This window comes from Rattus norvegicus, chromosome 2 (genome assembly GCF_021556685.1).
Source record: "Rattus norvegicus strain SHRSP/BbbUtx chromosome 2, alternate assembly SHRSP_T2T, whole genome shotgun sequence".
Classification (NCBI taxonomy): Eukaryota; Metazoa; Chordata; class Mammalia; order Rodentia; family Muridae; genus Rattus; species Rattus norvegicus.
The window spans coordinates 137,569,470-137,585,068 of NC_141535.1; the positions used below are offsets into that span (position 1 = coordinate 137,569,470).

General features: G+C 45.2%; 1 protein-coding gene across 3 annotated transcripts in view; it reads left to right on the forward strand.

Moving 5' to 3' along the window:
- Positions 1-249: 249 nt before the first annotated feature.
- Positions 250-15,599, forward strand: part of Foxo1 (forkhead box O1) — a 78,260-nt gene continuing 62,910 nt past the window's right edge. For 2 of the 3 annotated variants that reach the window (XM_087635792.1, XM_087635788.1), the window contains exon 1: positions 1,685-1,764. Coding sequence is in view for 1 of the 3 variants with exons in the window: in NM_001191846.3 (NP_001178775.1) it covers positions 355-966 (612 nt within the window). In the remaining 2 variants the exon portion in view is untranslated. Of the gene's footprint in view, positions 967-1,684; positions 1,765-15,599 lie in introns of those variants that run through there. The other variant, NM_001191846.3, reaches the window with a different exon arrangement.

Here is a 15,599-nt window from a genome sequence, read left to right on the forward strand (position 1 = left end):
ACAGGCAGTAGCGCCGCTGTCGCGCGGCCGCGGGGGAGAGAGAGCGGCCCGCGGCGTCCGCCGGTCTGCCCTTGCGTCCGCGGCCCTGTCATCAGGAGCGTGGTGCCCGAGCTGCCGGGCTCCGCGGCCTGGTCCTTGCCCCGTCCGAGGCACGAACTCGGAGGATCCCCGACACCGGTGACCCAGCGAAGTTAAGTTCTGGGCGCGTCCGTCCGCTGCGCCGCTCCTCGCTCCGGCGTGCGTCCGCCGTCCGCGGCCCCCAATCTCGGAGCGACACTCCGAGCGCCGGCTCCGCGCCCCCGGTGGCCGCGTCTCCTGGTACTCTCTGCTGGTGGGGGAGGGGCGGGGGGCACCATGGCCGAAGCGCCTCAGGTGGTGGAGACCGACCCGGACTTCGAGCCGCTGCCTCGGCAGCGCTCCTGCACCTGGCCGCTGCCCAGGCCGGAGTTTAACCAGTCCAACTCGACCACCTCCAGCCCGGCGCCGTCGGGCAGCACGGCCGCCAACCCCGACGCCACGGCGAGCCTGGCCTCGGCGTCCGCTGTCAGCACCGACTTTATGAGCAACCTGAGCCTGCTAGAAGAGAGCGAGGACTTCGCGCGGGCACCGGGTTGCGTGGCCGTGGCGGCCGCAGCTGCCGCCAGTAGGGGCCTGTGCGGGGACTTCCAGGGCCCGGAGGCGGGCTGCGTGCACTCGGCGCCGCCGCAGCCCCCACCGACCGGGCCGCTGTCGCAGCCCCCACCGGTGCCTCCAGCCGCCGCGGGGCCACTCGCTGGGCAGCCGCGCAAGACCAGTTCGTCGCGCCGCAACGCGTGGGGCAACCTGTCGTACGCCGACCTCATCACCAAGGCCATCGAGAGCTCGGCGGAGAAGAGGCTCACCCTGTCGCAGATCTACGAGTGGATGGTGAAGAGTGTGCCCTACTTCAAGGATAAGGGCGACAGCAACAGCTCGGCGGGCTGGAAGGTGAACGGCCTCGGGGCGGCCCGGGGGGGTGGATTTGTTGGGGCCCGCCGAGGGTCGGCCGTGTGGGTGTTCCGGGCCCGGAAATGATGGGCGCACGGAGAGAGCGGGCGAGAAATGGCAGGTGTGGCGGGGGCTTCCCCGAGACCTGGAGCCAAATTTGGACGAAGTGCAGGCGAGGGAGTTCTAGAGGGACCCCGGGAGGGCTTGTTTGAGAACTTAAGTGAAATGCCAGAGCAGGCTTGGAAGTTGGCTAGTTGTTGGAGTAGAGGGGCTGGCTTCGAAGGGTTCGCCACTTGACACTCCGGACCTGCGAGGGGTCGGGGCGACTCCTCCGCCCACATGCGCACCCACTCTCCCGACCCTTGGCCGACGAGGTTCCCTCGGACCCGACAGCAGAGGTGACGGGAGCACTGGAAACATTCCCCACGCACACGCGGGGCTCCCGCAGCTGATGGGTTAGCTAAACGCGCAGCGTGCTGAGCGCTGTGCGGGCCAGCAGTTGCCGAAGGTTCCCCGAGGCCGGGGCAAATTTGGTTTTTTTATCCAAAGTGGCCTGAATCGAGCGTTCCCACTTGCTGGGTACGGTTTCTGACGCGCGCGCAAGTGGGTGGCTAAGGTTTTTAGGCTCTGGGCAACCTAAAGTTCAAGTGTGACCCTTGGCCGGGGCGGGAGCAGGCGAGGAGGGGAGGGACCGGGTGTACAGGAAGCCAGAACCTTTAAAGGGCCAGTGCCTCCAGGCTGGGAGGCCACACTTTTGCGCTCAGAGAAGGGCTTCCACAATTGGGCTGGCTTGGGGAGGTATGCTTTTAATTGAAAGCCGAGTCGCTGTTGTGTGTGACCAAATTGTGCATGAGTGTTGTGGAGTGATTTCTCTTCCCATAAAGCTTGGGGCTACCCACGACCTGGTAAGGCTGGGAGCTGTGAGTGAGTATTTGGTGGAAGTCTTAAGTGGGGTGCTCACTGGGGAATTGCCAAAGACACCTGCCTTGAAGGAGGATTGCAGACCTATAAATTAGGTGTTTAAGATTGTTGTTTGTTTACCTTTCCAAAGGTGGCAGGGAGAGACTGAGGCGACTCAGTGTGGACTGTGGCATCTCTACCTTAGGGGTTTGGGGGTGGTATAAGGGCCTAGGGCATTTTGGGAGGAGAGAATCTTACCTAGAAGTCCCTCTCGAGGTGTGGCCACCCCTGGCTGACAGTTTCTCAGTCACAGGTGGGACATAGCTTTTCTCCCACCTGGTCTCTGCTGTATAGCAGAACAGAGATTAGCCTTCACTGCATGCTTGTTAGAGCGAGGTGGTTTCACATACTCTGTCATCCCTGTGGTTAAAGTATCTTAAAGGTCAACTTACTCACCTCATAGAAAGTTCTTGCAGAAAGAGCCAGGGGTTGTTTTATTTTTGCCACAGTGTTTTAAAGATATATACAACACCTTATCCTTGTGTAATATTACCAAGTGTTCCAAAAAGCAAATTACCTATTTTTCATATTCTAAGAATTCACAAAATAGTGGTTGTCTTTAAAATCTAATTTTACTTAACATTTGACTTTAAGTACCTGACTGCTTTACTTGTTTATGGGGCTTCAGCTGTTACATAGAACATTTGCCATTGCAAACAAAACATCCAAACAAAAAACCCTAAACCCTCTGGGCACCCAAAGTACAGTGTGTACTTAACACCATTCTTTTATGTTCTTGGAAAGGGACACAACCTACCTGAGTTTGTGGGAGTGCCTTGCTTTAAGGATAAAGGTAATGTTTTGGGGTATTTTCGGACGGCACTGTGAAGATGCTCTTGAGAACTATAACTTGATTTTAGAAATTAGTTCTTAGAAAAATAGGTTATATCATATATCTTTTTAGTTGTTTTGCTCCATTCTTCTGATTTCTTAATGTGATAATGATTTATGTATTAAATTTTTTTTCCTCGTTGGCACCAAGAACAAGCGCGGGCTTTTGGGGGGGGGGGAGGTGAAGACAGACCGAGCCTTTGCTGCCTGAGTGGCCAGTAAGCTTTAGAAGGGGCCACTGCACTTTGAGAGGAGTAGATGCTTGACTGTAAGAGCTGGTCGGTCGGGGTAGGCTAACCCGTAGCAAGTGTGTTTTCAGTTTGAGTAAAGGGGTATTTTAAGGAGAAACCTGAACGGTTGTAACTCATAACTAGTCTTCTGGTTAACGTTTCATAAGAATGAGTTATGATCCTTGTTAAAACTAAGTTTCACTCTCAGATCTGAGCGTTCATAAAAGGAAGAAACACTATTGTGACTTACACTTGGAATCCTACATTGCAAGTCAACCAGAGCTTAACTGAGTGTTAAGGAGGGACGGCCCTGGGATAGGCTACATTTCCTGTGATTGAGAATTATTAAACTGTGTCTCATGATGTGCTTCCTAGGGCTTGCCTGAGAATTTAAAAGTCTTCTGCAGAGGACATAGTAACTGGAAAGCTGTTAGTGTCCACAATGTATTTTTAGAAAGTGGGATGTAGTTCAGTGGTAGACTGGTTTCCTAGCATGCAGGATTCACTCCCTAACACTGTATGATCAACAGGGTATGGTGGTCCATACCATCAGTTGTTGCACAGATATATGGGGAAATAATACATATTTGTATACATAGTTCAAACATGGAGAATAAATTAAAATTTTACAAGTGGGCTTAGTGATACATGCCTGATATTACGACACTTAGGAATTGGAGACTAGAAGACTGTAAGGTAGACGTCATCCCGTTGTTGTGTCCTGGGCCACTTGGGTCTACGTGAGCTCTTGAGACAAAAAAATAGAAAAACAAAGGACAAGAACATGAAAGAAAAACCCAAAACTTTCAATGTTTAGAGAAGTGTTGAGCATGTGCCTTTCCTATTTTTGGACATGGTATCTAAGTAACATCTGTCTTGAATTGATGGTGTGAGCTCACATTTGTCAGCTGGTATGCATGCATGTGTTGGGAGTCTAGTGGGACGTCATTCTTAGTCTCTGGGTCTCTTACTGTGGCTCTTACAGGTTTGGTCACATTGGCTTGAGGTGAGCTCCAGGGACCTGCCTCCCAGAAATGCATTACAGGCTGTTTTTTATGTTGGTGCATGAAACCAGAACTCAGGCGCTCAAGCTTTAGAGGCAAACGCTTACTGACCAAGCTATCTCCTTGGCCTCTTAATTTTAGTTTGATTTTGGCAACACTGGTCATGAGTAAGACATAGAGTGGGACTTAGCTCCGGAAAACCCAAGATCTCTCTCTTTTTTTTTTTTTTAAATATTATTTATTTAACATATATGAGTACACTGTAGCTGTCTTCAGATACACCAGAAGAGGGCATCAGATCCCATGACAGATGGCTGTGAGCCACCATGTGGTTGCTGGGAATTGAACTCAGGACCTCTGTAAGAGCAGTCAGTGCCCTTAACCACTGAGCCATCTCTCCAGCCCCCGGACCCAAGATCTCTTAAACACACACATACACTGTTTGTAAATAGTGAGACTTCATTTCCATGATCTGTTTTCCTGCACAGAAAATTTCCTAACACCTGGGAAGTAGCTTGTGAGTAGTACTTTTTCCATTTTTTTTTTTTTTAAATTTAAAGTGGTGGTTTTGAGTTGACTTGTTTATTGTTTTGATAGACTAGAGGTATGGAAGAGTGCAGTTGCTGGTGATCGGAGTCTGTGAGAAGTGGAGGCAGGAGATAAGTTCAAGGTCATTCTTGGCCATATATGCCCTGGGGTATATGAGACCTTGCTTCAGCAACAACAAAATTATTTGACTGCAACATTTAAGGTTTTTTTTTTTTTTTTCAGAGCTGAGGACCGAACCCAGGGCCTTGTGCTTGCTAGGCAAGTGCTCTACCACTGAGCTAAATCCCCAACCCCTTTAAGATTTATTAAAGAGGGTTTTTAGTTTTTTTTTTTTTTTTTTAATGAACTAGTTCAGCTACTTGCTAATTCCTTTCGTATCAATAAAATGATAGTGGTGTAGTGTATTTTCTTTATTTTTAAATTTATCTTTAGTGTTCAAATCAGTCTTTTACTGTATAGCTACAGAAATCTGACTGGGAGGATGGCTGCTGTATTGTATACTCTGACCATTGAACTAAGAGAGCCTTCCCTTCTGAGGTGGGTCTGAGGACTTCATGGTATCTTTCCTGCTTCTAGTTTATTATTTTTAAAATACTTACTGTAAGTGTGCCACCTGTGTGTAGGCCGCCATGGAGGCCAGAAGAGGTGTTGGATCCCCTGGAACTGGAGTTACAAATGGTTGCAAGACATGATTTAGGTACTGCTAACCAAACCGTGGTCCTCTACAAGAGCAGGAACTGCTCTGAGCCACCTCTCCAGCCCGTTTCTAGTATCTGTTGCTTTTTCTCTTCCTGGTCACAAATTGCTTTAAAACGGTTTTTATATTCAGTCAAAACCCTCAGAACTATACTATACTAATTACGTGGAGATAGGAAGATGAAGAAAGAATGAGCTGAGTGTGTGTGAGTGTGTGTGTGTGTGTGTGTGTGTGTGTGTGTGTGTGTGTTGTTAAATACTAAACCATTTTAGAAATGTGAGTCATGGACCTAACCCCACTTGGAACACCATAGATAGCAAGCCCATCCTCTCCCCCCACCCCCCAACAGAAAATAAAGTATAAGAACATTATTTTCTTCACCTGTAAACTTTTTCACAGCAGGGAGGACCTTCCATGTTTCTGCTTTTTTATTGCACTTCGTATTGCTTACGGATTTTTCATACATGTGCATGTATAGGCTTTCTTTCCCTCCCCGTCTCGCCAGTGCTTTCCCCCTCCTATCGTCCTGTGCTGTGATGGGAAAGGCACTTAGTTTGCTTAGTGCTTGCTGTCTATATGTGCATGGGTATAGGACTGTCTGCTGGAGCACTGGTAGCTTCTTAGGACCTATCCCTGAAAAAAATTGACGCTCTTTCCCCAAATAGGCATTGGCTGTCAATAGCTTCTCAGCTGAGAGTGGGGTCTTAAGAGCCCCTTCCACTGCCACACTTGGGGTTTGGCTGACTTATCTTTGGTTGGTCTTATGTGGGTAGTCATAACCACTATGATGAGTTCATGTGTACAGTGGTTCTGGCATGCCCAGCAAGAGCCATTTTGCTGTAGATGGCTACTTAACCACCTGTCCCCTCTTCTGAGATGAGAAGCGATTGTGAGTGTTGAGAGATGAACGAATCTACAGTTGTAGAGGACAATTTATTAGTATGTTCTAGATTCTTCCCTAGAGGTCATGACCATGGGATTGGCCCAGTTAATAGTACCAGGCACAAGCTCCGTTTTGAGAAGCAGGCTTTAAATCCAGTGAGAAAGTGCTTGGTTGCTCCCACACAATTCATGCCAATACTTGCCAGGCAAGTCATTGCTTTAGCTTTCGGAATGAATGTATTTTGCTCTCTCCTAATAGTGTGCATAGAACCTTCCAGCACTATGGAGCTAGCCAGTAGGAATGAAATGTCTGGCTTGATTTCTTCATATCCGGTGACCTAGATATGTAAAGTCTTGCTGTCAAGTTCTGGATGGTAATGAAAAGCAATGGCAAGAACTGTAGTCTCCTGCTTCAGGGGAAGGGGCATCTGTGGAACAGTGCTGACCAACAATTTGATGTGAGGTCCTTGGTACCTGGCTCTGGATTTCTTATCTGGATAGCCCAGGTATCTAGAAAAGACATTGTGCCTGCCACCTCTGCTGTTCTAGGATAGTACCCTGTAAATAAATGTCTTTTATATGTGTGTTTGTAGGAGTCCTCTGCAGTCGTAGGTTTCTCTGTGACTCGTAGGTTTCACATGTCTTTCCTGTCCCCTCCTCTACCCCTGCCCTCCTGCCATCGCCACGTTTGTGACTTCCCTGTCTGCCTGCATACATCTGAGCTCTGTAAATAATTAAGATAATTTAGAGTACCGTTTATTAGTTTGTTCATTTAGCATGATAATTCTGGATTCTTCCCTAGAGGTCATGACCATGGTCATGTCATTTCTCTTGAAATCTAAACCTTCTGTGGCCCCTTGCCAATTCCCTGATTTCTGTAATTTCCAGTTTAAACACACAGGCATCAGAGATTCACAGCTAGCCATCATGTGTGGAAGAGAACATTCTGCTTATCTTTCTGTGCCTGTCCCTCAGTCAGAATGGTTATTTCCAGGTCCATCCGTTTAGCTGTAAATTTTGTAATTCAATTATTCTTTATAGCTGAATGTTTTTTCAGTGTATATCTGCACTGTTCGTTGGGGATGGATATGGAGGCTGCAGAGTTTCCTAGGCATCGTGGATTAGCAGCGGTGAACGTGGATGAACAGATGTCTCTAGTGGGGTACAGACTGCTTGAGACTAAGCCCAAAACTGGGATAGCAAGATGACATGGGAGAGCTGTCTCCAGCCTTTTGAGGGAACCACACTCCACCATAGTGGATGTCCCAGTTTGCACTCTGATTTTCTTTGGTTAAGACAGTGTCTCACTGCGTATCCCAGGCTGGCCTGGAACTGACTGTACAAACCAGGTTGGCTTCTAACTCAAAAATTCACCTCTTGTGCCTCCCAAGCACGAGGATGAAAGTTGTACACCCTAATACCCAACTGTAATTTGCCTCTCGTCAATAAAATTTATATATATTGGTCATACCAATTGGAGTAAGATGAAATCTTAAAGTAGTTTTAATTTGCATTCCCTGATTGCTAAGGATGTCACACATTTTAAAAACTATTTCTCAGCCATCTGTATTCCTTTGAGAACTCTGTGTAGTTTCATGCTTTAATTTTTAATTGTTTTTGTTTTTTGTGTTTAGAGCTTTTCTTGGTGGATTGAGGGATGTTGATTTTTTTTTTCCTTTGTATATTCTAAACACCCTATGCCAGTCTCATAGTTGTTAAAAATGTTTTTTCCCATTTCCTCCTCTGGAATGATGGTGTCCTTTGCTGTATAGAGTGTTTTTAGTTCATGAAGTTTCTTTATTAATTGTTGATCTTAATTTGCCTACAGTCTTTTCCTGGGCCTGTAAGTTGAAACAATCCTACTTCCCCCTCTAACCAGGTTCAGGGTATCTGGTCCTATTTTGAGGTCCTTGATCATTGGGAATTGAATTTTGTTCAGGCTAAGCATCTGGTTTCATCCTTCAACATTGAGCTATCTAGGTTGACAAACACCCTTTGTTGACCATGCTGCCTTACTCCAATGTGTATTTTTGACCTTTTTGCCTAAAATAGATTGGCTGTAGGAGCTTTGTGTTCTGTTGATGAATGGGCCTGCCTGTCTCTATGTCAGCACCATGCCGTGTATTACTATCGCTCTATATTATAACTTGGAATCAGAGATGGTGAGACCTTCCATGTTTTTATTATTGAGGATTGGTTTTGCTATCTTGGGTTCTTTGTGTTTCTTTGAGTTTTGAGATTATTATTTCTCATCTTTTGAAGTTTTGATGGGGATTATATTGAATCAGTAGATTGCTTTGGGCAGTGTAGCCATTTTCTCATTAATTCTCCTAGTCTGTGACTATGGGAGTCTGTTATGGGTCTGCATATTATGCAGCTAGAGATTCATCCATTTCTTTGTAATGTCTCCCTTTTCACCTTTAATTGTATTAATTTTGGTCTTTTAGAATTTTGACCAGTTGAGCTAAAGATTTATCAATCTTAATCTTCATTTGGTTCTTTGCATTGCTTTTTAATTTCTATCATTAATTTTAGCCTGATTGTTTTTCTGGCGTGTCAAGTTACTAACTTGGGATCTCTTGGTTTTTTTTAATAAAGGCATTTTTAGTTCTATCGTCATTGTGTATCATAGATTCTGGTATGATGCGTTTTGATTTTCATTCAGTTCCAGGAATCTTAAAGTTTTCCCTTGACCCAGTTGTCATTTAGTTTTCCTGAGTTTGTATGGTTTCTGCAGTTGATTTTGCTGTTGACTCCACTGTGGTCTGATAGACTGACTACAGGATGTTATTTTTAGTTTTCCCATTTTTAAGAGTTGCTTAATGTCCTGATATGTGATTAATTTGGAGGAAGCTCAGTGGCTGCAGAGAAGAATATGTTTTCACATTGGTTACGTCTCTGTTGCCGTGAAAGTGCATGGAGAAAGGGGAGTTAAGGAAGAAAAGGTTTTGTGCTGGTTAGCTTCCTTGCTAGCATTTTACAAAATAAGGTCATCTGGCAACAAGGAACCTCAATTAAGAAAATGCCTCTACCAGATTGGCTTATAAGCCACTCAGTGGGGCATTTTCTTGTTTAATGATTAATGTGGTGGGTCCTGCCTACTGTAGGTGCCGCCACCCTTGGGCAGGCTGAGGAAGCCAGTAAGCAACATGGATCCGTTGACTCCAGTTGCTTCCACCAGGTTCTGGTCTGTAGTCCCTGCCTTGTCTTCCCTCGGTTGGCTTCATGTGTAGGTTTTTTGTCAGTCAGTGATAGAACGACAACTTAGGGAGGTTTGTGTTGCCTGCGCTGGTAGGAGGGCAGAGCTGATCATTGTGGGGAGGGATGGTAGCAATTAGGGAAAACCGTTGTGCGTGAGCGAGCAGGAAGATGGCTGATGACATTTCATCTACAGACAGGAAGAAGGAAAGCAGAAGGTGGTGGGGGTAAGGCTATAAACCTTCAAAGCACGTGCCTGCTAATGTCCATCCTCCAGAAAGACTCCTCTCCCCCTTCAGGTCCATTACCTCCACAAACCACCAGCTGGGGAACTGTTGGAGTCATTGTTCTGTTGCTGTGCAGAGACTCCATGACCAAGGAGAGACAGAGACTAGACCTGGCATGGGCTTTTGAAGCCCACCTCCATTGACCCAGTTCTTCTAACAGGGCCACACCTACTCCAGCTAAAGGCTTTACCCTTTAATCCTTCTAAACCTTCCAAACAGTTTACCCCTGATGAAATAAGTGCTAGGGGAGCCATTTTTATTAACTCACGACAGGGAGTGTGTGTTTAAATTCAGGGACATTTTGCACTTTTTTTTGTTCTTTGTTTCTCTGCTCTTTTCCCTCTGTCCCTATCCCTTCTCTCTCCACCCCCACACCCCTTCCCTCCACCGGCCCCTCCCCTTCCTTCCCCTCCCCTCATTAAACCTCTCCATGTGGAAAAGGAAAAGAAACCACAGTTAACTCTAGTGTTTGGGCGGGGTGTTCTGTAAATGCCAGTTTGGTTTGTGATGCCGTTAATTTAACATGTTGTCTCTGGTTAGGTTTTTTTTTTTTTTTTTTCTAGATGACCTTTTTTGTTTATTTGTTTGTTTGAGTTTTATTTATGTGTATGGGTCTTTTGCCTACATGCACAAATACACCGTTACATGTCTGCTTTGATGGATCCCCTGGAACTGGAGCCACAGACAGTTGTGAGTTGCAGTATGGGTGCTGGGAACTGAACCCAGGTCATATCTAGAGGCACACCCAGTGCTCCTAACCACTAGGAGACCATTTTATTGGGGTGACTGGAATATTGAAGTCACCCACAGATACTGTGTTTCAGGTCAAGTTTTATATCTTTTGTGGAGTATGCAGGAGTTTAGTTCATACATGTTGTAGTAGCCGGTTTTGTGTGTCAACTTGACACAGCTGAAGTTATCACAGAGAAAGGAGTCTCCCTTGAGGAAATGCCTCCATGAGATCCAGCTGTAAGGCATTTTCTCAACTAGTGATCAAGGTGGGAGGACCCAGCCCCTTGTGGGTGGTGGTTTTGGGTTTCTAAAAGAAAGCAAGCTGAGCAAGCCAGGGGAAGCAAGCCAGTAAGCAGCACCCCTTCTTGTCCTCTGCATCAGCTTCTGCTTCCTAACCTGCTTGAGTTCCAGTCCTGACTTCTTTAGTGGTGAACAGCAATGTGGAAGTGTAAGCTGAATAAACCCTTTCCTCCCCAACTTGCTTCCTGGTTATGATGTTTGTGCAGGAATAGAAACCCTGACTAAGACACACATCTAGAATTGTAGTATCTTCCTGGTAATCATCCTTATCCCCTCTGACCAGTTCTTATTTGGAGTCTGTTTTGTCAGGAGTTAAAATAGTTAGTTACTCCTCCTTGTCTTTTAGTTCTGCTTGCTTGGAATGCCCTTTTCATCCTTTGAATGTAATTTGGTAGTGAGGTGTGTTTCTTGGAGGCAGCAAGAAATAGGATCCGTTTTCTAATCTAATCTTACATTCTGTAACTTTTGTTGGAGAATTGGGACAATTAATATGCAGTTACCATTGAGAGATGTGTATTAACTCCTGTCATTCTGATGGTCTAGTGTTTTCTCAGACCTCTTGATTAAGTGTCTTCGTACTGTCTATTTCTTGTTCTTGAGATTGTTGGTCCTCTTCAGACCTAAGTACCCTCTGTAGAGCTGGCTTTAGTGTTTCCTTTAGTTCATTTTTACCATGGAAAAATTTAATTTTTCTTCAATTTTAAAATGATAGTTTTGCTGACAGGATCTTTCAGATTGGAAGACATCGTTCCAGAGCCTTCTGGCTTTTCGTTTCTGTCATATAGTCCAGTGTTACCCTGACGGGCCAGCAGTCATGTGGCTCTACCTGCCTCCTGGAGCTTGCACTACCCTTTCTTCATTCGGTGCTTTCAGTGTTTTACATGAGGCCTGGGGAGTTTGTTTTCTGGTCCTGTCCATCGGGGCCCTGTACCTGAAGGAGCATCTCTTTCTTTAGAGTTGGGAGATTTTCTCCTATGATTTTATTGGCACTTATTTTCTATGCCTGTAATTTGAAGGTTAGGCACTTTGGTGGTATCCCAAGGCTTTCCCATGTTCTCTCCATATCTTAAAAAGGTTCGCACATTTCTCATTGGCTTATGAGTGAGCCAGTTGCTTTACTTCCTTTCCTGGCTCCAGACTGTTTGTTGATGACTCAGACAGGTTTATTTAGCTTACTGTTTTGTTTTAGTGTCAGCGTAAATTCAGTGAGAGCTTCTTCAGGTCTAGCTGTGTCCCTATCTTCAGTTGCCCTCCCTTTCTCACTCATCTGTTCTCTAGGTTGTCTTGGAGCACACACATGTCTTCTTTGAGTTGTTTGGACAGAGTTCTAATCATTTCTTAAATTCTTCTGAAGTTGAACTTCCAGGGGGTTCTTCATTATAAGCCATTACTAAGGATTCATAATTTTTGGAGACCATGTGGTAAAGATTATTTAAAGATTATTGGTTTTGTTATTTGCTTGGGTTGTTGCTATTTTTTTGCCCTTGAGACAGGGTTTCTTTGTGTAGCCCTGGGTGTAGCCCTGGGTGTTCTGGACCACTGGGTGGCCTTGAACTGAAGAAATCTGCCTGCCTCTGCCTCCTGAGTGCTGGGATTAAACAACTGTGCCTGACCAATGTTTGTTCTTTTAAAAGATGAGACATTTCTTCTTTCCCCTCTTCCTCCCCCGTCCCCTTCTTCCCCCTATTTTTCCCTTATTTTATTTTATTTTTTATTCTTTTAGAGTAGGTTTTATGTAGGCCACACTGTCTTCAAAGTCAGTATGTAGCTGAGAATGGCCTCAAGCCCCTTATTTTCTGATATCGCCTCCCAAGTTTGAGTTAGACCGGCACACTGCCATACCTGGGTGGAAAAGAGTTGAAGTTAGCAACCTCAAAATAAATTTGTGGCAGTTGGGTTTACAATCCTGCATGGACTAATAGAACACCTTATAATTTAAATGTGAGCTGTAGTTACATTAGTGATAAGTTGGATGTCTTTGATAACCTTTCTCATTACAGTGTATTATTTTATCCACTAGCCTGAGTGTAAGTAATAATGAGATGTTTCAGTTGATACTAAAGCTGTTAGATGTGGTTAGGCCAAACCTCAGAACAATGCTAGATGACCCAAAGCGATGCCAGTTGACTACAATACGTTCAGAATACCAGAGTAAGTCTGACTAGTTTGTGATTGTTTGTGTATACTGGGCAAGCACTTTACCACCGAGCCATATCCCAGTCCTTCTTGAATGAATGAATCAATCAGTCAATCTCAATCTCTCTCTCTCTCTCTCTCTCTCTCTCTCTCTCTCTCTCAAACAGGGTCTCAAGTTTGTGGCCCAGGCTGACGTTGAACTTAAAGACTCTCTCAGACTCTCTCCTTCAGCCTCCCGAGTACCTGGTGTGTATGTTACCTTCTACATAGAGAGGACAGCTTTTTAGGACTCATTAGCTTACTGCACTTCCATCCTGGTTTATTATACCAGACTAAGGGAATCCACTGACTTAAAGATTTGAATGAGTATTTGTTTCTTAGATCTAGTGCAGTTATGAATTTCAGCCTGTTCCCCTACCCCACCCCACCCCACTCCTTCACTCTAAGTACAGAGGTACCTCAAGTATCTTTGACCTTTAATTTGTGTCCCCTTGATTGTAATCTGCAATGGGAAAAAGTATAGGGTATTACCTGCCTTAGGGAGGGGAGGTAAAGTCAGCTTGTAGATAGATCTAGGGGGAAGAGGACATTTTCTACCAAGAGGCCTGCACTTGTGACATTTTTAGGTGAGGTCCTTAATTGTTGGGATAAAGGCACACCTACCTCTGTAGATGGTGGCACCTCTGGTGTCCTGTCCACAACAAAATTCCCATGAGAACTGCTGCTGTGTGCAGGAAGCCCAACTTGGCCACCTAGGGGAACTTTGAGGTTGCCCCTTTTCTCACAGTGATTTAGTTTCAGCTATTTTAATTCTCTGGGGATCAAGACTTTCTGCCTTGACGAGATAGTTGTCTTAATTACAGTGTGTCATTCTATGCGGCACAAGTTAAGATCTGATTCTAATGACATATCCAGGACCTTAACAGCCCAACTCATCTGATCAGGGGAAGCTGTGGGTAGGAGAAGGGCGAGGAGAGAGGAGGGGTGGGGTCTGCTTCCAGCCGTCTGGGGTGTGGGGGATAAAGAGAGTTCTTGACTACATAGGGTTTCCCAATTGCTGTTCCTCACAAATCTGGAGAACAGGTAATGTTTTGTAAATCAGACCAGAAACTTTTATTAAGTATTCAGTTGGAGAAAAAAAAAATTCTGTTTACAACCATGTTTCTCCCCATCTTTAAGTTGTGGAAGTATTCGTATGGCTTTGTGAGGTGCCTAAGTTATGAGTTTTCCAGTTACTACTCTGTATTGTAGTTAAGTGAGCCTAACGTCTGATCTCACACAGCAGGCTCCCTATGGTAGCTGCTCTGGAGGAGCCAGCGAGTATGATATTATCCTCGGCCTCAGGTTCTGGGAGGAGCCTCAGGAGAGAAGACGAGGCCAGGGAGGAAGGGAGTGAACTGGTTTAAATTATGTGGGGAAAATAAAGATTATCTTTTTAGTGGCCCCACATTGCGAGGAGCTAGCTGAGACCTTGAGATAGTTTTTCCTCTTTATGAGCTTCCCTTCCGGTCCCCCACCCCGCGCCCCCTTTAGGTTGGTTGTTTTAAGATTTATTTATGTATGTATCTTCAGACACACCAGAAGAGGGCATCGGATCCCATTACAGATGGTTGTGAGCCACCGTGTGGTTGCTGGGAATTGAACTCAGGACCTCTGGAAGAGCAGTCAGTGCTCTTAACCTCTGAGCCATCTCTCCAGCCTCTTCCTTCCTTTTTATATCTGTTTTTCATTTAAACACTTTAGAGACTCCCCTGAATTTTATGTGTGAGTATTTTACTGCATGCATACAGCGCATGGATCCCTTGGGACTGGAGTTACAGATAGTTCTAAGCTACCATGTGTGCTGGGAATTGAACTCAGGTCATCTGCAAGGGCAACTTGTGCTTGTAACTGCTGGACCATCATCACTCCTTCTTTCTGTTTTCCCTTTTTAAATCTGGAAAACTATTGTCTTCCCATCAGTGCTTTACACTAGAAGTCTGCTGTGCAAGTGGACGAGGGGAAAGCCTTCTTGCCTGAGTGGGAAACCTTCACTCACATAAAGGGTCTTTGCAAGGTGTCAAAAGCAGGAATTAGAAGATATTGCATTCTGCATCTGAGGAACACTGCATTGAAATTTCTAATTTGGAGAGAGAAATTACAGAATCACTCAATTTCCAAAGTTACAGGATATTGTATCCTTGAAAGTTTGAAAGCAAAACCCTGTGAACATTTGTAAAAGTGTCAAATACTTGAGACAGTTTGGTTGCTTGGAATCAAGATCAAAGGATACAGTTTAACTAGAGATCTTAATTTTTGGCAGATTCTTGAGTTAGTAATGGTCAAAATTTGGATTTTTGGCTCTTTATTTGGTAAGTTTTAGTTACTTTCCCATGACCTAAGTATAGGGTTGCAAGGGACTGTGGAGAAGTGGTCAGTGTTCACTGTAACTTTTACCAGATGATGCAGCTTTGCACCGTGTCGTCACAGAAGCGAGTGCGGTGCCTTGGGGCTTCAGTTCTCCTTACTTGTTCATTTAATACAAAAGCCCAACAACTTTAAGATAAGTTACTAGGCTTACTCCTGCAGGTATTTCTATGGGGATAATTCCTGGGGACGGGGCAAGGATGCCAAGGAGAGAGACACTGGCAGGAATTGCAATTATCTACGGAGATAGTTTGCGGACTGGGTTGCTAGCTGGTTGTATCTAAACTTAATAGAAAATAGTACTCTTTGAATAGGTAAATATAAAAATCTACATATCATAAAATCTACGTGCAATGTAAAAAAGCCCCCTGCGTACCGTCTTACAGCCCCTCCCCCATAATGCATGATTGAGTGGATCTCC